The sequence below is a fragment of the Xiphias gladius genome, chromosome 10 (genome assembly GCF_016859285.1).
Source record: "Xiphias gladius isolate SHS-SW01 ecotype Sanya breed wild chromosome 10, ASM1685928v1, whole genome shotgun sequence".
Taxonomy (NCBI): domain Eukaryota; kingdom Metazoa; phylum Chordata; class Actinopteri; order Istiophoriformes; family Xiphiidae; genus Xiphias; species Xiphias gladius.
Window position 1 is genome coordinate 26,139,885 of NC_053409.1, and position 26,249 is coordinate 26,166,133.

General features: G+C 43.5%; 1 protein-coding gene across 1 annotated transcript in view; it reads left to right on the plus strand.

Moving 5' to 3' along the window:
- LOC120795531 (neuronal PAS domain-containing protein 3) overlaps positions 1–26,249 on the plus strand; it is a 244,038-nt gene that overhangs the window by 169,420 nt on the left and 48,369 nt on the right. The window contains exon 6 of the mRNA XM_040137522.1: positions 16,753–16,933. Coding sequence (XP_039993456.1) covers positions 16,753–16,933 — 181 coding nt within the window. The remainder of the gene's footprint in view (positions 1–16,752; positions 16,934–26,249) is intronic.

The window sequence follows — 26,249 nt, forward strand, 5'->3', positions numbered from 1 at the left end:
AGTTACAGCACTGAGACTTCATTCTGCTCTGCTGACAGCACCGCGACTGCTGCACTGTGTGCGTGTGTGTGTGTGTGTGTGTGTGTGTGTGTGTGTGTGTGTGTGTGTCTCCTGCGGTGTGTTTTCGCCTGGGTTTTTTTTTTCTGTGTATGTTTGTGTACATTGTGTAATAGTGCTCCTCTCTCACAAAACTGTGCGTTTGTGCTTTTCTCCTGTGTGTGTGTGTGTATGTGTACTGTTACCATGCAGCGTGCATGTGCTCTCGTGTCTGTTCAACTGTGTGTGTGTGTGTGTGTGTGTTTGTGTGAAAGTGATTGACAGTAGCTGATGAGTCCTTGAAAACTCCACAGAGAGAGCTGCTGTCATATCTGGGGTGTGCGTATGGGTGTGTGCGTGTTGGTGTGTGTTGTGTGTCGACTGCAGAGGTAGAGAGGAACTAAGTACGTTTACTCAAGTTACTGTACTTAAAGGTCTGTGTGTCGGTCTGACACTTTGAGAAATCCTCTTTCTTTCAGTGTTGTGCTTGTGTGTTTGCCGGTATTCGTGCGAATATTATTTTCAGTTTATCTTTTAGGAGGGAAAAAGCCTGTGAGACGAGCAAAGGTCGATTTAAATGCTTATGTTGTGTTTGTCCTGTGGAGGAAGTGGGAACATTGGCAGCGATGCGGCCAAAAGGGCCCCGCTCAGAAGATTAAATACCGACCACGTACATTTTCAGTCATACTTCGTTCTACGCTCTACAAAACTGTACGATCTCCATTTCCTTCACTAGGCTCTAAAGAAGATGATGCCATTTTAGTTGGTCGGTCGGTCCATTTTTTTTTTTTTTTTAACACTCTGGTCAATGGACTGCTTAGTTCTCTAGTTAAGTAAAGTAGCGTCTCGCCATAGATGCCTTCGACGTACGTTTCCTTTCAGGTTGGAAGCACGGAGGAGCTCTAGGGTTCCACCAATAGACCAAACAAAGGTAGCCCTCAACCTGTTAATGAAGCGCCGGGCTTTGTCCGTCTCTTTCGGGGTGAGCGGACCTCCACCGGCATCGCTGGGTGATGGCAGAGAAGATGGTTGTCACCTGAGGGAACCCCTTGACATAGAAGCACAAATCCACCCTCAGAGTAGCGTGATCATCAAAGATGGAGGAGCGCAATCTCTTTACTTCCAAGGGAGGCTTTTATTGTGAAAGAACCGTCCGTCTGTAGGAAGTTTCATTCCCCTTGCAGTAGCTTCACACTGGGGGGACTCGCTCTATACTGACTACCAGGATTACCTCTCTTCTTAATTGGTTGCGGCTTTTATTTACCCCAACTAAAGACAGACCGGGGCCTGTATCTGAAGCAGGCTTTTATCACACACATTTAATGGGTAACTTCTCCTTCCAGCATCAGAAACCTGTTGTAGAAAACACAAGCACCCCAAGCCGACCTGCTTGTCTTCATCTGGCCGCCGTAGCTCCGGAGTGTATTTTACTCTTCTTGAGGTGGTGAGGCTCCGAAGCTACGTCGTTATCGCCTAACACGCACCGGTAATTCCCCGCTTTCGAAAGGCCAAATCTTCAGAACGCTGTTGGTTCCGTCCGACGCGTTCCCGTTATTAACTAGAGGAGGAGGGAGATGCAGTGGCAGTAGGGAGAAAGGTGGCCAAACAGAGGGACAGACACGGCGGCAAAGAAGGAAAGAAAGGTGGGAGGGCGGATGATTCAAATACAAAAAAGGCAGAGGGCAGAAGAATAGGGAGAGATTGGAGCAGAGAGAGCGAGATGCATGTAGAGACAGAAAAATGAAGAGGAAGACTGAGGAGGAGGAGGAAGACGCAGAGAACCATTAATGGGAGTTTAAAAAACAGACAGAGAGATCGAGGTGGGGAAACAGGAAGAGAGAGAGCAGCAGCAGTTTGTGTTGTTCTTGTCAAGGTCACAACAGCTGAATGTGGAGATCCTGAGGGAACACCACTGTGTGTGTGTGTGTGTGTGTTGTGACATGGCTCAATGTTTTTCTATGTGTTCTAGGATTTCTGTCTGTGTGTGTGTGTGTGTGTGTGTGAGCATATGCGTGCGCCTTTTGTCTTTGTGTGTGTTTGTCTGCATTTAAAGCCCTGTAGGGGCTCACAACGGGCTGCAGCGACGCATTCCAATCGCTGCTCAATTAATTGCCCTGTAGACACACACACACACACACACACACACACACACACACACACACACACACACACACACACACACACACACACACACACACACACACACACACACACACATACAGTTGTCCACAGAGTCCACAGAAAACAGTATCAACACGTGAGTAGCAGACAAACACACATTTTCCCATTTATAGAAAATTAAAGCCAAATAAAAAAAAAACACTGAGCTGAATTCAGCTGCAAACACACACACACACACACACACACACACAAACAAACTTGTACTTCTATCTCTGTGAGGACATAATACATTCCCTGGCCCCTTAACCTGACCTCAACCATCACAGCCAAATGCCTGACCCCAACCCTTACCCCAACCCAGACCTGATTCTCACCTGAACCCTGAAACCAAGTCTTGACCTTCAAAGGACCGGACAAAATGTCCTCACTTTCCCAAAGTGTCCTCGCTCTGTAAGGTCTATAACTCAAACTGGTCCTCAAAGATAGACGGAGGAGTACACACACACACATACCGTCCACTGCAATGTGAAAGGTTCGGTCTTGTCTTCTTTAATCAGTACGTCTGATGTTGAGTTAATATTGATTCCTCTGCAGTCCATTACAACAACAACTACTTCTTCTTCTCTCCATCTGTGCATCCTCGGCTGCTCACTCACATCTTCCTCTTTGATTTTTCACCCGTCAAATACCGCGGCGGATTTTTGCAGCGCTTCATCCTGCCTAATTTACCTGGAACTTTTCCATCTCTTGCCCGGAATATAAACACTGATGGGCAGAGCCTGTTTTATATTTGATTATTTTTGGGGTAAAAGGCCTTTTTTTTCCTCAGGTGCTCCCTTTTGATGTGTAGATCGGTGGTAGCTGCTGCTGTTTATTGACCGTTTCACATTAGAAACCCTCCAGCGGTTTAGAAGCTGGAATACCTTCACTTCGGGTTTTGAGTTTCATTGTCAGTGGCTTCATTTTGAGGAACAATTTTAAATTGGGATTCTGGGCTACATAATTACTACCTGGATTACGTTTGCTACCTTCTCTTCGTACCTTAAATTGTCGACATGACTGTTATTTACCTCAGCTTTGTGAAACGCATCCATTTACCGTTAATGGGAATGCATCAATTCCCCTTCTCTTTCAAGTTAAAAGCCTTTTGGCAGGTCAGTGGACAGAATCTCTTCACATCCTGGAAGGCTTTCATTGTGAAACATCTGTAGGAGGTGTCCACTGTCCTGTTTGACACGTTAAACAGGAACAACTAGATTCTTAAAAGCAAATTCAACACTCCTTCCTTCTCTTTCACATTAAAAGTCCATGTGTGTACGAAGTGTTCAGTTTCGATTCCAGCAGTTCCACATCAGACATCATTGTATGATTACTACCTGGGCTACCTTTTCTTACCTTTCTCTACATTTTAAACAGTTATTTACCCCAACCAAAGAGAGACTGAGGCCTTCCTTTGGAAGAGATCTCTCTCTTTGGCACTATCAACTTTACTTGATCACCTTTTACCAAAGAGCCTGTTTGTTCCCTGATCTGCTGCCCGTTTTCTACTTGTTTTTGTTGTTTGTTGTTGCTGCTGTTTGCTGTTGAGGCCAATTTAACACTTCCCCAATCTGTTTCAAAATAAAAGCCTTCCAGATGTTTAGGAGACAGAGTCAAGGGAGGGATTCTCGACACTGAGTTTCAAAACCCAAAACCAAGACCTTTTATTGGAGAATTTAAGGACACTAACAATTTTCTATTCTCACCTTCGTTTCACGTAAAAGTCAAAGTGGAACTGACCAGTCTAACGATAAAAAAATAATTAGAGTTGGGCCCTCTTACAACATTAGTCACTGTACTACAATTCATCAGTTGATATTTAGTCAGTTTTTAGTTTTTCTTACAGAAACAAGAAACTTGCTGCAGAAAGAAAATAGTGATGTTTAGAAATATTTCCTCACTGATGTGTTCAGTGACGCTCTGACCTCTGAGATTTAACACGTGACTGCTAAACTGCAGAGTCTGTAGTAACAGAAACTACCAGTTTCACATTTTGTATCTCACTTTTAACTGTCCGTGTTTCCCTAATTGTTATCTGAAATTTCAACTCCGCCATGCATATCTTTTCAGCGTACTTGTATAACGTCTTGACTAGTGGCGTGTCCTCAAATGCACCACCAAAACAAAACAAAAAATAAAAATAACAATTAAAAAAGGCTTTAAAAATGAGCCCCACAACCCAACGGATGTATGACATGACCGTGACTTTAATATGAAAACAGGAAAGAGATGAAAGTTATGTAATGTGTAATACATCGTCATCTAGAACAACAGAATAGGAATATGTTTTTGGAAATTCTATTGTGTCCAAAATTGAGTTTAATATGAAAAAAAAGTGAGGATCTCAGCAGGGGCTGCTGACAGGAATGTTTTCATTTTCAGCTGTATTAGTGGATGATTAAACAACAAGGAGATTTTTATTTGCCTCTTTTTCAGCAGACACACTTGAAATAAACGCACCCCCTCTGTGTGAGCGGGGTCCTTCAGCTGAGGAATGTTCGGAGTGGAGCTGCAGTATTAAAATGGCTGCTTACTGCCGGCTGTAAACGCTGCTGGAAAAATGAATGGAGGATATTTATAATAAATATACTTTTATTACAGCTGCAGGCTCGTATATTAGTGTTTAGTAGAGAGAGAGGATCCTCTCGCCCTCCCCCCTTCTCTCTCTCGCCTGCTCTTTTCTCTCTCTACTTCTCTCTAGCTCTCTCCTTTCTTTTTCTTCAAATTCACACCGGCTTCACTACTACAAAAGATGTGTCTCTTGCTGAGGCGTCTTATACAGATATGATACACATTATTGATACTGAAAAAAATCCCAAACCAGGAAGCATAAAAAAGGTCACTGGTTCCCGACCCACGGGCTGCAGACCAACGCCGAGCCACGGAACATTTTTCTACAAGGCCGACGGGATATGATGTGATTTGTCAAAAAAAACCCCAAAATAATCATTATAAAATTCCAGGGCTTATTCTAAGCTATTTTTGTGGTAATTACTGTTAAATATTATGAGTTAGCACGGTCTGTCAGTGGTGCATCTCCCCTCGTCACTCCCTGTCACGCCCCCAGTAACAGGACACTGATTTTGAATGAAAGTAGGTCATCGGTACCCACGATTGTCAGTCCATCATCACCCACTCAGCTGCACAATCTGCATATGCTGTGTTTGTACTATTGTTGCAACACAGGTGTAAAACCAAAGATACAGAAATTTTGACAGTTGAAATTTTGAGTTTTGAAAGATCGTGATGGTTTCCTTGGCAGAGGTGGGGAAGATTATGTGTCTACAATATTCAAATTTCCTCTCCAGTAACAATGATGACAACGTAAATACAGTCTGTGGTGCAACAAGGTTGGGAACCTCTGGTTTAGATTACCCAAGCAATTAGGTAAGGTTTGGGAAGATGGTATTTTTGGTTGATGCTGAAAAAGCCAAGTTGTCCTGAATCGTAACTTCAAGTCGGCGTTAAAGTTTTTCCGTATTCAATCGAGGTGATGACCTTTCCGTGCCTTAACCAAATGCTTTGAGTTGCCTAAACGGAACCATCACAAGTCCGAGAGTCTACAGCCACGGTAGCAGCTCTGTCAGCCTTCACTTTGGAACGGCAGCCAGCTGTTGGGGATGTCATCAGTTCTGCAGATATTTGGTCATAAACCAAGTAAAGTGCTGAAGAATTGGACGAATTACAGTTTTGACCTGATGATGGCGCTGGATAAAAAGACAGGGGCTCGCCAAGGTCAGCAGAATACATCATCTGGGCACCAAATTTTACGGTAGTCCATCTAAAAGTTGAGACATTTCAATAACAGGCAAAGATATCAGCCTGCTGATTGCACTAGAAGAAAACGGCTCAAAGTCACTCCTCTGGGGACCATGAATGTTTGTACGAAACGTCATGGAAATCAGTCCAATAAATTTTGAAATATTTAAGTCTGGATCAAGGTGATGGACTGACCCACCGACCGACAAATCGACCTTGTCTTCCCGTGACCAATGCCACTAGCTTGGCTAAAACTGCTTATCAAGGAGCCATTGTAGGAGAATATGTAAAATATAATTACACTGAGCAGTTTGCATATACATGTGATGTTGACATTATGTTGATAAGAAACGTAATCCAGGGGGCCCTAAGTTTCCTACAAACTGTATATGCTGTTGCACATTGGTGCTAATTTATATGCATTTAATTTTTAGGAGAACTATACACACACACACGCACACATACACACACACACACACACACACACACACACACACACACTCCACCTGAAGCTCTTGACGAGTCATTAACACTCCAAACAAATGAAATTTCTTCAATAAAAGGAATAAGCAGCAGTGGATGAATTAGCATGAGAAACATGATAAAAGTGCTCCGCCATTGTGTCCTTATCGCAGTCCCATAATGCACTGGGAGGCAGGGATTGGCCCTGGCGTTTGGACGTTCGACACTGAGCTTATCAGTGTCTGGGGCCCTCGCTCTAAACGTTCAATGACCACCATTGTTGTGAGATTTGGGGGGAAACAGAAGAGAGATTTTTGGGTCTTTAGAGACGCACAGTGGATTTGGTGAGCGGGCGAGAGACTTTGAAAATATATGGCTGAAAGAGAGAGAGAAAGGACAGAAGACTGATAAAACCGATAAAACAGAAAAAAGGACAGAGGGAAGACAAACAAATCAGCTGGTTGTCTAAATCCATATGTGTAGTACATCCGCGATCGTGTGTGAGAGTTTGTGTGTCATTTCCTCCCTCGTCATGCTCCATGTTTTTAAAAAAAAGAGAGAATCACCACAAGAAAGCTTTTTTTTGTTTGTTTTTGTCACTGTGAAATATGGATGTTTGCATTAAAGTCAGCAGCTAAAGATCCACAGACTGTGTGGATAAGGCTCAGGCCTGTGAGTCCATATAGTGTCTATATGTGTATGTGTGTGTGTGTGTGTGTGTGTGTGTGTGTGTGTGTGTGTGTGTGTGTGTGTGTGTGTGTGTGTGTGTGTGTGTGTGTGTGTGTGTGTGTGTGCATGTGTTCCCGTACACTTAAATGTAAATGGTAGGTTTAAATAGAACATGTTAAAATGTTCTTGTGTGTTTAGCCGTTCACCCTCATCTGATTACATGAAACTAAAGCTGTCGAGATCTTTCGATCCCTCTGTACAGATACCGTCACCTCCTAAAAACACACACACACACACACACACACACACACACACACACACACACACAAACTACAGCAGGGAATACATGGCATTTTGTGCATATGAAAGTTTAATGGTAGCTTTCTTTCTTCAGTCCGTCCATCACTTCCTCAAAAGTTTTTTTATTCAACGTCCCACAGGGATAAATTCTAATGCTTTTTGCAGATCCAATGACTTTTCATCAAAGACGCCGAGTCACACGCCTACAACTGTTTTTGTGTGGAGTTCAGCTTCGGTGAGCTTCGACCAACAAGTCCTCCACCCACCTCAACAGTCATACAAACCGTTCAACCCGACCTTCTGATACATCCCAGAGGAGCGTTTCCTGAGTTACCGGCGAATTTCCATCCACCTCCCTGCATAGCTGTCGTCGCCCCGTAGCTGTGTCACCCGACGTCCTCCCTTGCTCCTTGTCATGATTACTATGGCCACCAGAGGGCCCTGTCACCTGAGCGTAAACACGTAGTTTTGGGGCTTTTGCCGCGGACGACCGTTGCTTGTCGTTCAGCAATGAAAGGTTATTATGGGTCGTAATTAGCAGCCGCTGTTGGCACAGCTCCATCAGTACAACCAAGAGTCACGTCATTCTCACCACTCCAGCGCTCTCACTGTCTCCTCTGCCTCAGAAATGTAGCTGTCAACCACTAATTGTTTAATGTCGCTTTTAAGTTCCCGTGAAAAAGACTCCCAGCACGATGGAGGGGGTTCCTTGGTTTTGTCCGTAGGCATAAAACTCGCCAACACACTCGTCTAAAGTGTTTTTTTCGCCGTTCTAGTTATAACCTCTGCTGTCTAAAGCCTTCCGCGGCGTTCAGTCCTCTCCGTCACGTTGTTACTGCAGACGAGTCTGAACTAACCGCGACCCCCCCCCGACTCTCTCTTGGACTCGCCTGCTCTGTTTAGCCTGCGAACGTGTTGGGTTTATGGGAAACGGTGTTCATTAAAGGCCGCCAAAAAAAACCCCACAAATATTAAATAAACAGCGACATCAGATTGTTTTTCCAATCATTACCATCCCTTTTTTTAAAGATATGAAGCAAGCCGTACAGCTTTCTGTCAGGAAATGCTCTGTTCCAAAGCTGGATCTTTCGTTATTAGCGTAGGCACAAATGTTGTTGGGATTGTGAATGAGGTTTGTTTTTTTTTTCACTTCTGGAACTGAACCCAGAATTTGTTGGTTTCATTTTGGCTCTCTGCTCCTGCACAGATGTTTCATATTAAAAGCCTTCCAGGAGCTAAAAGGACATAATCCTTCACTTTCCCTGCTGCAATTTAATTTGAAACATCTGCAGGAAGTGTTGAGTTTCATTAATGGTAGTTGAACATGGAAAATGGGACACGGCGCTGCATATGTCGTGACGGCAGTTATTTCTTTGACTTATTTCCCTCCTGTGGTGACCAGTAGGAACTGGAACACGGTTAGCTGGTCTGTGGTGGGGCTTACAGTGGCCCGTTGTGGACAAAACACATACAGTCCCAAATTCAAAGCAAAGACAAGAGAGCAAGCCGATAAAAGCAGCACAGGTCGAACAGAAGAATTTGACCGTGGTTTTGCGTGTTTCTGTTTGTATAGCTTTTGTATGTGTGTGTGTGTGTGTGTGTGTGTGTGTGTGTGTGTGTGTGTGTGTGTGTGTGTGTGTGTGCGTGTGCGTGTGTGTGCATCCTCTGAGCCCCTGCATCTAGCTCTGGAAAGCCCTGTTTGCTGTCTGGCTGTAAATTTCCGCTGAGCCAACACACTGACATGAAACCCAGCAGACCGATTTAAGCCTAAGTGTGTGTGTGTGTGTTTGTGAATGTGTGTGTGTGTGTGTGTGTGTGTGTGTGTGTGTGTGTGTGTGTGTGTGTGTGTGTGTGTGTTAAAAATATACCTGTCCCACCCTCTCCACAGGCTTAAGTGTGTGATTTAGTGTTCGTGTGTGTTTGTGTGCGTGCGTGCGTTTCCGTCTTGTAACTCCATAAAGTACCCAGCATGCACCTCACCTACACTCATCACCCCAGAACCTGATTCCTGAGAGAGAGAGAGAGAGAGGGGGATCAGTTGTGGAAAAAAGTGAAAGAACAGATAGATGATGAACGGCAACACATGACACACACGCACCACCGTGGCGTCAGTTAGTGTATGTGTGTTTTGCTTTAACAAGTCAGCAAGTTGAAGGAGCTTTAGTGATTTGGAACATTGACAAAGAAGGTTTGTGTGTGTGTGTGTGTGTGTGTGTGTATTGATCTAGGTGAAGGATCTCTTACTCTCCGTTTGTTTCCCCCTCTCAGGGGGTTAAAACCACACACACACACACACACACACACACACACACACAACATGCATTCACACACTCAGAGGCTCTTCGGTGTCCAGTGATTTATGAGAGATTTGAAAAGGTCTGTTTATCCCTACACACACACACACACACGGCGTGAGATGTGGCTCCCACTGGTGACGCCCCACGCCAGTAGCACAGAGAGGCAGAGTGAAAGTGTGGTTCTGACTCTCCATGTGACTAATCACTGTTGGGCGGATGCATCAGTCGGTAAACAGGAAATTACCCGTTGACCATTCTGGTTGTAGACGCGTTTAACCAATGAGAGCACGAGTTAATAATCTGAATAAAATATGTATTAGGTCATTAGTTTAAAAACTCGTTATCCTTCCTTTGTGCCTCGTCCTACTGCTCATCTTCCTTCATATTCACCTCTCTCTCTCTCATCCAGGTGATGTGATTGCATTCAGTGTTCTGTGTTTTGTTGTGCCTAATAAATCACCATTTATCAGAGCCCGGCTGACATACACACACACACACACACACACACACACCCACGCACAAACTCAAACACACAGACACACAAACTCAAAGACACACACTGAGGCAAACAGTTCATAATGGACCGTTCATTTGTCATCCTCTGAGCTGTTGACAAGGAAAGTGTCTTGGATATGGGCACTGTGTGTGTGTGTGTGTGTGTGTGTGTGTGTGTGTGTGTGTGTGTGTGTGTGTGTGTGTGTGTGTGTGTGTGTGTGTGTGTTTTCATGCTTCTCCACTGACAATAGAGATTTGTCCCCGTTCATCTGACTGATAACACACTGTCAACTGGAGACTAGCTCTCTCCTACACACACACACACACACACACACACACACACACACATATATGATGTGCATGTTCGCAGACACATTAATTTTCATACCATTTTTATGCACTAACACACAATTTAGTAATAAGGCTCCTTTTGAGTGAGAGCAAGATTTTGGAAAATGAAAAAAAAAAATGCTGCAGATCGTTTGTCGTTAGAAAAGGACAAACTGGGACAGTTTTAGAAATCAACTGTCACCCGGGAGCTCGCAGTTCTGATATTTCAATCCAGTTCTCGCCTGATTTTACTTCTTAAAAAATCAACCGATAAATGTTGGTCATTCACTGACTGGGAAGTTAAAGGCTCCCACAGCACAACAGGAGGCGTCAGCGTCGTCCTGAGGGAAAAGCTCAACTTTCGGTTCGAGAAAACGCAGGGAAATATTCAGGTAAAATTCTAGGAAATATTCCGTTTCCCCTCCAGCTGATGTGGCATTTGGGACGTTATTTTTGTTTTCTTGTACTTTCTTATCATTTCTTTCTTATAATTCTGCTTCTGTATTAGTTTTGCATATAGCACATTTCCATTCTAAATTTCGATCTGTACTTTCGTTTCCTGCTGTGACACTTTTTTTCAACATTTTTGTCTGCATGGGATCAATAAACTTTATCTCACGTTAAGTGGATTTGTTCAGTTTCAGGCCTTGATCATTTCTGGGGAAAGGTTGAGTGTTTATATTCACATCCAGTTCAATCCTGACTTTGTGAATAGTAGTGTGACAACATCTCAAAGTCTACTTTCCAAGTCCACCTCGTTAGTTGATCCGTGACATTATGTTTTGTATTTTCTGGAGATGTTTGAGAGCGTTGCAGCTTAATTACCCTTTTCAGAAAACACAACTTTCAAGTGAAGAAAAAGAAGATTTCAGGAAGCATCGAAACGTTTTCATCGCTCATCGTTTAAAGAGAAAATGAAGTTTCTCTGCAGACTTCTTTGACACTTGAGCTCATGTCCGTCATTTCTCCTCGCTCCTCGCCTCTAACGGAGGCTGGCGCCCCATGAATTATTAACAGCAGAGTAATTATGCACTATCAAACTTGGAATATTACCCCACTTAACTAATGTTTAATGCTGTAATTAATTCTGAACCCTGCGAGCCAACATCAATTTATTTGATTAGTACTTTGCAAAGTCACACAGAGGTTTTTTACTGTTTTGAGGTGTGTGTGTGTGTGTGTGTGTGTGGCTTTAAAATGTTTCCATATTAATTAAAGTGTGATCCAGAGAGTGAGAGCGCGATAAATGGGAATTCAGTGCTTCAGTTTTCACGTCTTTTATTTGTTGTTTTGTTTTTCAGGACTTGATTGTTCCCTTCTCTAACTCTCAGATGTTACTCAGTCACGCCACAGTCAGAATGACACAGACATGAAGGTTGGACCTACTTCTTTAACTAATCAGAGGGGGTCAAGAGTTTTGTCAGATGATCCAGGTCCCCCTGCCCGGGGCCGGACACTCACTGGACCAGGCTTTTTGGTTTTGCTGAATAGGTGTTTTTCTATCGCTGAGGGGAATTTAATCTGATGTTTAAATGTTCATCTTATTGGCATCCTGAAAAGAGAGGGGGGGGGCTCACACAAGTGAGTGACTGAGTTTCGAGCGAGAATGAGGAGAGAACTGATGCGGATTTTTCACTTTGTTCAGTATCTGTGGTCGGCATTGAGTAACGGTTAGAGACGGCAGCCTGTAGCTGTTTTGAGCCCCGGGCTGGCAGGACAAACCTGGGTGGGTGGAAGTGGGAGAGCAGCACTTGTTTACCACTACTGATGTGCTCTTGAGCAAGACACTTGGAGCAGCTGGGGACTGGTTGTACTGGGCAGCTAGTTTATAACTGAGTGTGAAAATCCACTTATCCCCTTCAGTCTTATGGTCGTTGTGATCATTTTATAACACACAGTCCGACAGTAATGTCCTGTATATCAGATTGTTCCGGCTCTTCCTTGAGGGTTTCCAACGTTTACACTGAGGGAGATGTCCGAATCCAAGGCCTTCCTCAAAGTTCAACCAGACAAAGACCCTGGGATCTTCACTGGGACGACATTTAACCGCGATGCTTCACTTTGTAGAGTGGGTCAGACCTGGGTCTGTCTGAGAGGCAGCAAGCAGAGATTCATGTGTGAATATGAGATGAATGTGATGAGACACGGGTGGAACAAACGTTCAGAACGCCTTCACATCTCAGGGTTTCCCGAAGGAGATTGGTTCGTGGAGCTGATGGTTTTAACAACCACCTCAGCCAATAAATGCATGGATTATTTCCCTGATATTATGTAAAGAACCAGTCATTTCTTTAGTTTGCAGAGGTGCTCTTTGTGTCAAATAAGGTGGGAGGCCTCCTCTACAGCACGCAGCAGGAAACACTTCATTATCATCATCATATTAATAGATTATGGGGATGGCTGTAGTAGCAGCAGCGGTGGTGGTAGTTTTCCTAGTGTTTACTTGCCGTCATGCTGGTCTGTCGCGCCGCATCGGACTTTGCTTTCCGTTGATTGTCCTGTTTTTAAATAAAGGTCACACGCAGCTGAACAGTAGTAGTGACGTAACACTCACTCACTGCAGTAATTACAGCTGACAGCAGCCCCCTCCATCTCACACACACACACACACACACACACACACACTCGTCCTAAAATGTGGGAGACAGGAGACTGATAAGAGAGGAAGGACAGATAGAAACACACATGCCTAACATTTGGTTTCATTCAGAAAACACTCTCTCTCTCCGGTCGGTGGACATGGTTATCATCCTCATTCTTATTGTCTTTTGTCACTTGATGTCCTTGTCTTGGAGGACGAGTGAAGCGATAAAGCCAGCGTCTCTGCTGTGTTTTAATAAGTTTTATCTGAAGACTCTAAAAAGACAAACAACATGAAAAACCCAAACTGAGACTGGCAGGAGCTTTCAGTCATCAGGCCGCCAACACATCACTCGTCCAGTTGACAGAAATTGTCCTCAAAGTTACGTCTTTATCAGGTGTTTTCGGCCAAGGAAAGGCTGCGCACGAGGAAAGGCTCTTTAATTGTTAGCTGCTCCCCTTCAGAACGAGCTCCACCATTACCAGATGCTACAATGCATCGGTAATTAGAATCCAGTAGAGGAATATGTAGGAGTATAACCCTCTGAAAGAAAGTAATTCATAACTACTTTTGTGTGTGTAAAGCAATCTCCGCCGCCGAAGGTCCAGCCTGCCCAATACAAACACAATTGGCTCCACTGACGTGAGCCGGCGGGTTTGGATGGTTTTTTCGCTGTTGTTTTTTTGGTTAAAACAACAGTTGGAACATTAGCAGCGGTTCGGGCTAAACTTTGCCCAACCACTTACTGACCAATGTGGACTGAAAGTAATAGTTTGCTGGGGATTTTTTCTTTTTTTTCATCTCTCTTATCTGCCTCCAAATCAACTTTAATGTTAAGTGTGTAATTTGTCTCATAGTTTGTCCAGCACGGGGCTCAGTTTTTCCTTTCGCTCTCTAAATGGACTTAAAGAGGTGAATGCTTATGGTTGTGAAACAGTGTCACAATTGTGAAATCGACGATCTAGATTCCCAGCAGACTCAGAGCGGAATACATACAGTACTTGTCCTTGCAACGTTTGCCAGTATTTGTCATGGATTTCAATGCTGGGACCTTAGTTGCCTTCTCTCTCTTTGTATTCTGAATTTCATCTCACTCCTCTGTCTGCTGTCCCATAAAGACAAAAGACTCTGGGGAGAGAAACAAAAAACATTATAATGGTATTAAATCACTTGGCCAACCTCTGTGTAAAAGGCTGGAAGGATAACATGATGTATAGTGGTTGTGGTTGCCAAGGTTTCTGGCTGATTAAAAAACTCAGGTTGCCATACATCTTCAACACGTGTTTTGGTGGGAAAACAGACAGTGGCACAAACTGTGTGTTAAATCAGAGCCAAGTAAACATTTTGCACTTTGCCGTGGAGGCACCGACGCAGAAACAACCCATCAGATGTCAGTTTGTGTTCTCTCATATCGCAGGTTGGTGAACGTGAAGTATTGTCATGCTTCCTGCTTGAAATGGGCACTATGGAGACTTTAGCATCGATAGCGCTGTGTTTTGACTGTGGGCAGCGCCCCCAGCGGGTGAATCGTGGTCCTACTCGTCCAAATACACGGTACTGTAGCTCCATGAGCACACAGTGAGAGCTAAGAAGGAAAACGAAAATAAAAACAGTAATATCGTTTTACATCCCGACGAATTACAGCTCTATAGCCTGACCATAGTAACGGGTTTGGTTCAGCTTTGGTCCAGTGCTTACACTTAAACTGAAACTTTAATTTATCTCAGCACTGTGCTAACAAGTGGAACCTGTGCCATTAATCTGATTGAAAGCTGTGTTTCAACTCTACTGTAAACTTTAGCGTGGTGCGTACTAATCTAAAGTAATGTGCTACTTCCCAGCCTACTGTATGAAAATTCTTTTCGAGTGTTGTTGCAGTAACTATCTGAATGTCTAATTCCATCTCTGCATTGTTCCCTCTGTGTAATTAGCTCCACGAGTGACTTTATGTAAAATAGTTCTGCCAAGTTTTAATTGATTAAAAGTCAGCGTGTTATTCCGAGGAAGAACAATGTAGATCCAATTAGCACTGTAACGTGTAAACATGAACACTAACTCCCATGGTGCACCAGGGTCTGCGTGTGTGTGTGTGTGTGTGTGTGTACATGTGATTCAGTGATCAGTCTCATTTCTTAATCATCACTTTCTGCTCCAGATGAGACTTTATGAGGGGACTAAATTGCCTTAAAGGGATTTCTTATTAAAGAGATTACACCCGTGTAATCCCCTTTGTCCCAGTGGACCCCAAAAACCTGAACACACACACACACACACACACACCACCAGATTTGCATGTGGAAATAAATGTGCACAATGTTTTTGTTACGATACAATTGAAAACACACACGTTAAACGGAGATATCCAATATAACGCTGATGCCGTTGAAAATTGTGTGTGTACAAGCTCATTACACAAAAAGTAAAAGTGTTTGTTTGTATTTATAACCTTGAGATGAATCTGTTTGTTTATGGTGTGTGTGTGTGTGTGTGTGTGTGTGTGTTTTCTTTTGCAAGTATGACTATGTGGGTGTAGTGTGTGTATGTGCACGTGTGTAGCGTAACGCTGTGGTTTTGGCGGCGCTCCCTCGTCTCATCCCCAATTAACAGAAACAAATCCGCTTCTATCGTTGCTAATGAGAGTCTTTAAGGTGAAGGGACTCTGTATTTATTTAATAAGAAGAAGCTTATTTATCCCATTTCCATGAGAAAGAAAAACCTGCGCCGATTCACCACGGCTACTGAGGGATGGATTAGAGGAGGAGGAGGAGGAGGAGGAGGAGGGGGAAGAGGGGCTGGCGAGAAAGGATGAGGGAAAGGGGATAAGGAGTCAGAGGAGAAGACAACCTGGATGACTAGGTGGAGAAGGGGGAAGATGCATAGGGGACGAGGGTGACGAAAGGATGGATTAGAGGAGCAAGAGGAGGAGGAAGAAAGCTTTGAAGAGGAGGTGTAAGGCAAAGAAACTGTGAAGAAGTAAGGGTCAAAAAAGTGGACGAGAAGGTAAAGGTGGAAAAGGAAGGGATGAAGAGATGAGTTACAGTTAGCTAGGAGGAAGAGGAGCAGGTAGAGAAGGATGCGGCAGAAGATGACAAGGTTGAAAAAGAGGGAGGAGAAAGAAAAAGCAATAAAAGATGAAGCAGGAGGAGGAAGAAGGGGGAAGAGGAAAAGTTGGACAAGAAGATATGGAAAACAATGACATCCCAGCAGATTTGTAAGAGGTGTGGGAAGCAGAGGAAGGAGGAAGAAATGGGGGAGAAATGGGTGATGAAATAGTAGGAGAGGAGGAGGAGATCATAAGAGTGAAGATTAGTAGGAAGAGGATGAAGAACACTAAGTTGATAGGAGTAAGACTTAGAGTAGTCCAGAATAATAAGTAGAAAGTAAAAGATAGTTAAAGAAAGAGAAAAGCCCGGGAGTCATTCAGAGACGCTCTCATTCATTTTGAGCCCACCTTCCAGTAGGGGTTGGATCAACAGCCTTCTCTCTCCGGGTTTGCAGAGATGTTCATGTGCATATTGGCAGAAGCATAACTCCGGCCTAATTTGCAGAATTGGATACATTCTGTGGGGAATAGAAGGACACCCAGATTACACATCTTTATTGAAGTAACAAGGAAACGTTAGGGGGAAGTTTAAAATGTTCTAATCTGTGTTTTTTCTGCAGGTGGAGCTGACTGGCAGCAGTGTGTTTGACTATATCCACCCGGGCGATCACGTGGAGATGGCAGAGCAGCTTGGCATGAAGCTTCCTCCGGGCCGAGGGATGTCTCTGTCCCAGGGGACCGTCAACGAAGACGGCGCGTCCTCGGCTTCGTCGTCGTCGCACTCTGAGACTCCCGAACCAGGTAGGCAACGGGGAAAGGAGGCAAAAAGAGAGGGAAGCCGGCGGGAAATGTGTCTTTGCCCCGCAGGGCATTTTGAGCAAAGGCGAGGCCTGAAAGGTCTTTTCGTCATCATTTTTTTTCAAGACCCTCGAACCAAGAGGGGAAGTAACCAAAGGATGCATAGAGGGACAAGGGGACAAGGAGAAAGAGAAGGATAGATAGATTAAAAAGGACTTTGGGTTTTAAAGACTTGAGACTTGTCAAACTCATGTCTAGCTGAGGACCGGAAAATTGACTTGAACTTGACTGCCTCAGGACTTGAGATTTGACAGCAGCCACTTTCAAGTCTCAGGTTTGATCTGGTAGATTCAGAAAACAATAAAAACATATAAAATAGCAACAGGCACACCTTGAAGACACCTTGAATTTTAGAGTCACATGACTAACTTTGACAAAATCAAAACTGAATTGCAACTCAACTTTGAGTGAAACACCAACAACTCATGACTTCACTTGGACTTTAATCTTTTCACTCGTTGACTTGTTCTGCCCCAAAAGCATGCAGAGAGTCAGCAAACATCACATTTCTGACAACTGATACACCTGTACTTTCAATCGTCCTGACAAAAGCAGAAACATCCGAAGTGGAAACGACGTGATGTTAAAGGAAATAAAATTGTGCCTGAAGTTAAGGCACCGAATGAAACTGAAGTGGCGGGTGAAACAGAATTATTGAAAGGAGTGGAAAAGACATGTGAAAGCATTTGAATGAAGTGTATATAATAGAAAAAAGATGTCTGAAATAAGTTCACATGTTAACTGTAGTGCAAGTACTTAAAAGTAGTTGGAAAAAAATTGGGTATGAATAATAGAAAGAAAACAAAGAACTGAAGGTGTTTTTCTTTTAAAGGTGAAGACCTGAGGCCTGAAATGTCAGGTGAAGCGGAAACACTGAGAGGAGTTGAGGTGTCTGTCAAAGTGTAATCACTGGTAGCCAGTTAGAGAAACTCGATAAGAAATATAATAGATGACCTGTGCTTAAGCTAATAACACAAAAACAGTTATAATCTTTCCTGTCTTTGTGGAATACACTCAAACATTTTCGGTGTTGGTGGAAAAAGTCAGTGAACCCTTGGATTCAATAACTGGTCCAACCTCCTTTGGCAGCAGTAACGTAAACCAGAGCTTCCAGTAGCTGTTGATCAGACCTGCACAACGTTCAGGAGGAACTTTGGTCCAGTTGTCCTACAGAACTGCTTCACGCATTTTCTAAGGATGAGAGCAGCTTTCTGAGCTCATTCCACAGCATCTCTGTTAGGTTAAGGTCTGGGCTCCGACTGGACCACTCCAGGAGGTAGACTTGCTTTCTGTAGAAGATGTACTTCAGTGTTTAGGGTTCTTGTCCTGCTACATCACCCAGCCTCTGCTGAGTTTCAGTTGGCAGAGGGCCTCCCTGACGTTATCCCGTCGAACACCTTGACGAACACCAGAGGCAGCAAAGCCCCAAATCATGACGCGTCCTCCGCCGTACTTCACCGCTGGGATGATGTTTTCATGTTTAAACACCAGACGCCGTGATGCGTGTTCTTCCCAAACAGTTCAACCTTAGTTTCATCAGTCCACAGACCATCTCCTCACTAGTGTCGTGGACAGTCAAGCTGCTCCCTGCTCCATGATCTGTGTATGGTGGACTCATGTTAACCAGCTCCAGTGATTCCTTTAGCTGTTGCTCTCGGGTTTTTATTTACCTCACTGATCATTCTGCATCATACCTTGGAGACGTCTTAGCTGAGCGCACACTTCTAGGGAAAGCAGCCACAGAACTACTTGTACTTGGTTAAATTATATTTTTATGCTTTGGCAACATTGTTTTTTTTGAAACGTTCATGCCAATAAAGCACCTTTGAATTTGGATTTGAACTAACTCATCTCTATGTGTAGACAGTTTGTCAGACTGTGAACCGATGAGTATCTAAACTCTCTGAGACGACTCTGTAAACCTTTGAAGCATTATGGAAACCAATACTTCAACATCAGCACCTTATCGTAAGCCTTCTGAGATCTTTTTTGTGAGGACTGGTTCACATCAGCAGATGCTTCTCGTGAATAACAAACTCAAAATGTTGGAGTGTTTTTTTGGGTCACTGTAGCTCTAAACCCGCGCCTCCAATCTGGTTTCATTGACTGGACTCCAGGTTAGTTAACTCCTGACTCCAATTACACTCAAACCTACACTGTGAATGTTGGAGCCATGCATTCAATGTGGACAAGAGCAACATAGAGATTTTGTGTGTTATTAGTTAAAATAGATAGTGTTTGTTAATAATTACACCTTAAATGAAGATCGAAATGAAGGCAAATTCATACATAAATGTAGCGATTCCAAAGGGTTCCCTTACTTTTTCTTGCCACTGTAGCTTAGCATAAAGACTGGACGTGGTACACTTATATTTTTGTATAGATGAAACAAATGAGATTGAATGCGGTAATCAGTGGGCTTCAGAGGTGTTGGTTGGCGGCTTTTGTTGTTTGTTTGTTTGTTTTTTTGCCGTCTTTGTGCTAAGCAAACTTAACTGCCTGCTGGCTGTAGTTTCATATTTAATGCACTGATACGAGGGCGGTATTTATCTTTTCATCTAAGCATTGACAGAAACATTATTGAGTGTATTTTCCGAAATGTTCACTATTCCTTCAAATTATTCCACATTAATTTAGATGTTTACGGTCTCATCTGTTTCTCTAGCTTCCTTCCACCCTCTAACCTTGATGCCCTCTTCCCTCACTTGTTCCCAAATATCCCAGCGCTGCCCACTGTAAGTTGGAATATAATTAGTGCGCCACATTGAAAAGCCGTCACTGCTGTAAACTGGGAAAGGACACATATTGGGATTCTTTGCCTTGCCTCTTCGGTCGCTCCATCCTCTCCTACACCACGTTCAAGACTTTTTACCTTCCAAATGCTTTTCATTGTGCTTCTCTCCTTCTCTCTCTCTCTCTCTCTCCCTCTTTCTCTCTCTCTCATGCTGTTGATAATTTAAGTATTAGGGGAAAATCCATTTATAAATTAAACAAAATGACTTGATATCCATCGAGTCCCTTAGTTCATCAGCCTGTTCAAACAAGGAGGGGAAGATTGGCTTTGCAGCCGCCAGAGTCTTTGGAGACAGTGCGGTAATTAGATCTGCCGCGGATTTATTCTTGGCTGATTGGTGCTGGTGATGGGTGTGGGGGGGGGGGGCTTTAAATTAATTGGAGTTCCACATTTCGGGTTTTTGTTCTTTTTTTTTTTTTCTTTGACTTTCTGCAAACCTCTAACCGAGCCTCCCCATGCACCAAACTGGAGAGAGAAATTGGAAAGAGAGACGGAGGACATATATGTGGTTGTCGGTGTCAATTTGCCTGGAGAGAAAGAAAAGAAGATCTGAAACAAGGACGGGTGTTTCCCAATGCTAATTTGACCTAAAGATAGAAAGATATGAAGACGCTGCGGGAGAAAAAAGAGGGAATGTCTCAGTGATTCCCAAAGTTAATTTGACCAGAGAGAGAAAAAGATGAGGGGGGGGGGGCAAAGGTGTTTGTTCTCCCATGTTAATTTGCTTGGAAAGAGAGAGATGGAAGGAAAGAGAGAGAAAGAGAGGCGAGGGATGTAGGGACATGTTTGAATGTGCATGAGTGCTTAGCAATGTTAATTTCTCCAAAGAAAAAGAGAGAGAAGGGAGGGAGAGGTTTCAGGCGGACATGTATGAATGTTAAGAAGTGATCCCCAATGATAATGTGACCAGAGAGAGAGGAAGAGGGGGGATTAGGATTCATGTATGTGTTCTTTAATGTTAATTTGTCTGGAGAAAGACAGGAGGAATAAAAAGAGAGAGATTGAGGAGGGGCCAGCAGGGCTCGCATGAATTTGTATGAGTGTTTCCAAGGAGGAGGTGGGGCATACATCAGGTGTCCTGGGTAGTAGGCCTGTTCATTTCTCCCTCGGACAATCAGTGTGTTTACACGCACTGTAGTAACCTGCTCACTGTTAATCCACATATACGGTGTGGTCCAAAAGTCAGACTGTTGGACCTCACTGTATATGTGGATGCTGCACATACAGCAGATCAGGAACTAGATTTCTCCTCTATCCCCGACTTATTTTGGAAGGACGGCTCTCTGATTTGAACCGTACAGTAGTAGAAGACGCAGCTCCAAGGCTTCTGTGTCGGAGCAGACCGGCAGCACAGTGAGAGGACAGGCAGACGGCCACAACGGAGCTCCGCTTGAATTTAACAAAGACCCAAACGCTCAGCCGTGGAAACCAACCTAATTTAGACTTCTACTGGCTACTTTTGGGTTTGGGTGGACATGTTTTAAAAACAAAGACACATCTCTCTGAGTAATGATCTCTCTTTCATCCACTCTGCTATTTTCCCTGTCTGCAGTTCTGTGTCCTGCACATGGCGCACCTTGAAAAAGCTGATCAGAAACCTGGTTACGCGTATACAGGGCAGAGAAGTCGGCGTTCTCCGGGGGAAGTCTTCCTGGGGGAAAACAAGTTTCTCTCATCCCTTACCCCGATTGCAGAAAGCAAGTTTCTCGTTCACATGACAGTTATTGAATCAGCTTACAGGAGAAGGCCCACTGTAACCCGGCGGTGTGAGGTGGCTGAGTGTTTAAAGACTTAGATGGACTCGATGACACGATCCTTTTTAATACAATGAGATACTGGGGAACCACTGTTGCCACGGTGCAAGGGGTGCTCAGTTGATTTTATCGGGTGTTTATAATAGTAAAAGGCTTTCCGTTTAATAAATGGAAAAGGGCTGCACCGGTAGAGGTAGGTTACTTCAGGTAATACCGAGATAATGAAATATAATCGCAGATGTCCAGTGAGTCATAGATCAATGAGTCTGAAGGTTAATGACATGTTAAAACACTGCACAGCAGCTTATAAAATGTAGGAAGGATTTTACTGCTCCAGCAAGTTTTCACAGTGACAATCATTTTATCTTTGATCATAATGCTCATGAGGTAAACAGTACAATTATGGCGATCACGTCACAAAGTAATCTGCCAGGTGTGCTTGCCCATATTTGATTGACCATCACAGTGCTTTGTCGAATGATGTTGCACCGAGTTGCAGCTAAAGTAGAACCAGGCTCAACACCAGATGTTTGATGACCCTCGGGCTTTATCTACTTTTTATTTCTTTGCTAGAGATTTCTGCATCAGCCCCCATGCTGCAGAAAAACAGGGACTTCATAAAAATTAACGAGGGAGTTAGGGTTTTGTTTTTTTTTGTTTTTTTTTATATGCAAGATGTCAGTCTGAACACTTACCCTTACCCTTATCCTCAAGCCATAGCATCTCCATTAGCAGCGTCACCACAGCATGTTTCGGTGATGATGTTTTTCCTGTTTGAACATCTGCGAACCTCAAGCCTTGTATCTTAGGTCGTCCCACGAGATCCAGGAATTTGTCTGAAAGTTTGTGGAAAAAACATTGAGACACTGTCTCTCATGAAAAACTGTCCAGTTAGCTACGTGATGCTCCTGTGTAGTCACGTGTGACCTGATAAAGCCGCTTCAGTAGCTACCAACTTCCGGTTAAAGTCAGTCTCCACTTGAGTTACGTCTTCCCTATGAGCGCTCATAGGTTCCTAAATTCGTTGGAACTCATTTTTTGCTGTCTCATCATCGTGCGTTGTTGTGCATCTGTGTGTCAGGATTTGACAACGTCGCGTTTCATGCAGTTTCATAACATTTGCTCCCGGGATTAGCACCCCCCCGCCACCTTACACTGAACGCTTGTTCTGTCTGTACAGCATGTCCAGTGTGAGCAGTATAGCGCTGTACATTTGCTAATGTGGGCTATGAGGGTCCACTTCCCTCCATGGTTCCAACAGTGAACTAGCACTACTAAAGTTGTCTTACTGTAAGGGTTCTATGGGAGCTTTTGTGTGAAATACTTTTTCCTGTGAGTATATATTTTTATCTTTAACATTACATTCACGGCAGCCTCCATTCCAGTCGGTGAGTAATGCATTTCCAGACGCTTTCATCTTTAATTTTCATTCCGGTCGATACCTGGCGAATGCCGTGCCTGCTAACAGCCAGTTGAGCTTTTCCTATATCTTCTCCTCCTTGATGTGTCTTTGTTTCTTTCGCCCTCCCTCACCAGCGTTCCTTCGTTCATCACCTGGCTCTTCTTTCATGCACCGGGCAGTATCCCTTCGCGCGCTGCTGACTTTGTTTCTCTGCGAAGTTTCACAGTCTGGGCACCACTGAGTCCTTCCATATGCCATCAATTTATCGTGGGGTGTTTTCATGGCTGGCTGGTAGTGTTTTTCAACCTGTTAACTTTACCTCGAGGAAGAGAAGGAAAGAGAGGCTGGGTAAAGACGTAAGTAGTCTCTGCTGGATTGGCGTGTATGATTTCTGAAAAACGAAACAAAAAAACCAAAGTCAATTCTTAGCCAGAGAGTCTGCGGAGGAAAAACCAACGTATTCACCAAAAAAGATGTTAGTGCTGGACAATTTAGCAGGACCTGGGATAACATTAAGTAATGACAGATTTTACTTAATTATTCCTGCAATATCCCATGGTGACATCTAAGTTTAGGCATCTAACATTTCTGTGGTAAAGTTAGCAACATGGTTGTCTGTCTTTTCTGTTTTTTAAAGTCAGGGCATGGAGTCCAGCCTCTGGTTTAGGTGCTTGAACTACTGAATATTGCGTTATACTGACTGGTGTCTCTATATTTTGTCCATAACATTTACAGTATGTCAACGAGGGAAAGATAAATACAAGAAAAACCTCTCGGAACACGATACAGTTTAAGAGCACCACAAACAAATCCTCCAAAAACGACCACACAGTTGAATCAGCACCTCTCTAAAACGGTTTTAACACAAACTGAACATTATAACCTTCGTGGAGGTTAGACTGTATTAGTTTTAGCAAGGTGTGAGTGAATATATAAAAATGACCAAATAGTATAAAGATAAACCCACCTGTTGATCATTTATCCAGTCACACCAAACAACAGAAAACTTCTCCATAAAAGCTTCATGTAGCTTACTTGCTGTGCCGCCTGCTGCTTTTGAGAGCTGGAGCCTTTTTGACTCTGACTGACGGTTCTTTAAAGCCGACTACAGGGGTTTTGGGCCCATTAATCCCCCGATTCACCCGTGTTGACCGCGTCTCCCCGACCATTTTCTCATCCAGACTCGTTTAGCCTTCTGCTTTCATTTTTTCTCATTGCAGTGTTACATTACTAACGCTACAGCAACTTGTTGCGCCACAGTCCCTATTTTGTTGACATCTGCTTCCCCATCACGTTCACGTGAGACGGTTTACCGTAAAAATATTGTATTTAAATGATATCGCTATGCAACACATAATGGTAGATTTATGCTTTATCGTTTCACTTTTACTCGAGAAGAGCCTTTGGGGATGAAGTTGAAATGAGGAGGCTGTCATTGAGGGGACCGTCTCGGAAAGATGCGTGAATGCTCCCGAGTTGGGTAACGGAAGGTTTTCCCGTTTGAGACGTTGTGTGCAGCAGTACCCAATGATATTCTAACTTTGGTACTTTTGGTTTTTGAAAGGAGATTTAAAAAGTCACAACACTCCAAACTCTTCCAACAATGACTGTCACTCGTACAACAGCACTAGTGCTATCACTCGACTGCTTCAGCACGTCGAGGACTCCGAAGCTTGACGCACTCGCCGAGCCGAGTCAGAGTCGCTGAACTATAATTTGACAGTCACCGTTCAGGGGGCGGCTTTAGCTAATGGCTGACGGATTTTCAGCTGGCCTCAACTCCCTACAGCTCTTTGTCCTGTTCGACGAACCCCACCCCCCAGAGCGAAACAAGCACAAAGTTGCTTCATTCCCATGTAAAGTTCAGCTGGCAGCTCCATCGTAATATATCAAACAGCCGACCCCATCGTTTTAATTACAGTCACGCTCATAAAGTATTGAAATTGGAGTTAAAATATGAGATGACCTTGGAGGAGAGAGATCTTCCTTTGAAGCCTGGCAGTGCATTCAACACCCTCTTGCAGTTAAAGAGAGTCATCTTTAAAAGCACATGACGCAATTTGACTAATATCATTCAAACTGAGGCTGAGAAGCTGCACGTCTCTAACTGTCCTGAAGGGTGAGTGGCTGAAAATTATTACTCATAAGTGTAATTCAGAATCTGACTGAGCGGAGGGAAAACTCTCCCTGCAGCTCTCGTCTTCTCTCACTTCATCAGTTGAGGGTCATTGGAACATTTCTAATGTATCTGATGTCTGCTGGCTGTTGACTTTGACTTTTGACCTCCTAACTGGAGGTGACTTGTAAATACTGATGATGAAGCAACTGAAGATGGTTTCACGTTTGAGCTAATATTATAATTAAGCTGAAAACTCTTGTCAGCTACAGTTTCTGAAAAGCGATTTTGTTGCAATGTGGCTCCCAAAACATTTTTGGGACAAAACTCCTTCAAAACCCATCATACTGGAGGTTTTGTAGGGTTTTAGCCATTATCTGCAAATCCTTAAATTGGTAATTAAGGTATTTTGACAACAAGCACAACTTTGCATGTCAGTTAATCACACACAACCAAGTGGGTAGTTAAATCCCTTGTTTTTCTGTCGCCTCTTTCAAACCAAAAGCATAACTTTGTGAGATGGAAGGAAAATCATTCAGAGTTGTGATGTTTTTCTCCTAAATTTTGCTGTCAGATATTAACTACAGCCAAAGAAACCTACGTCCGTTTTTTAGGTTTAACACGATTGAGGGGCAAGGCAATGGCAGGGGTTGGTCATTGTTTCTAAATACACTTAGTCCGAATCGTATTTAGTGAACTGTCGTCATGGTAGAGGCATCGATACAGGCTGAGGTTACGTAACAACAAAAGTCATGAGAAAAATGTGAATAACGGGAACAGGAAATGGTTTTCTTTCACTCACATACAACAAAGATACAGAGTCATGTTAAGCTAATTTGACATCATGATCTGACCCCGAACCAACTGCCAATCACCCAAACTCAGCATCCTCTTGCGACCTTGCCAATATTGGCGAGACTGTGTCGGACTTCCTTTTCCAACCTCATGTATTTTTTACCTTTGTCGCATCAGAATTTTGCTTTGGACCCGGTGTGACCAGGGCGTTTACATCAATATCCCAACTTCAGATCGTGGATAATCCATCTCTGTTGATGTTTAGTCAACTTTTGTCCAAGACGTGTCGTCATGTAAATCAGTTGCAAAATATTTCGAAACCTTTTTTCATGAAAACATATACTGCACAGTACAACACAAAAACATGCCCAATGCAAAGCTGTTACTAAGCCAACATC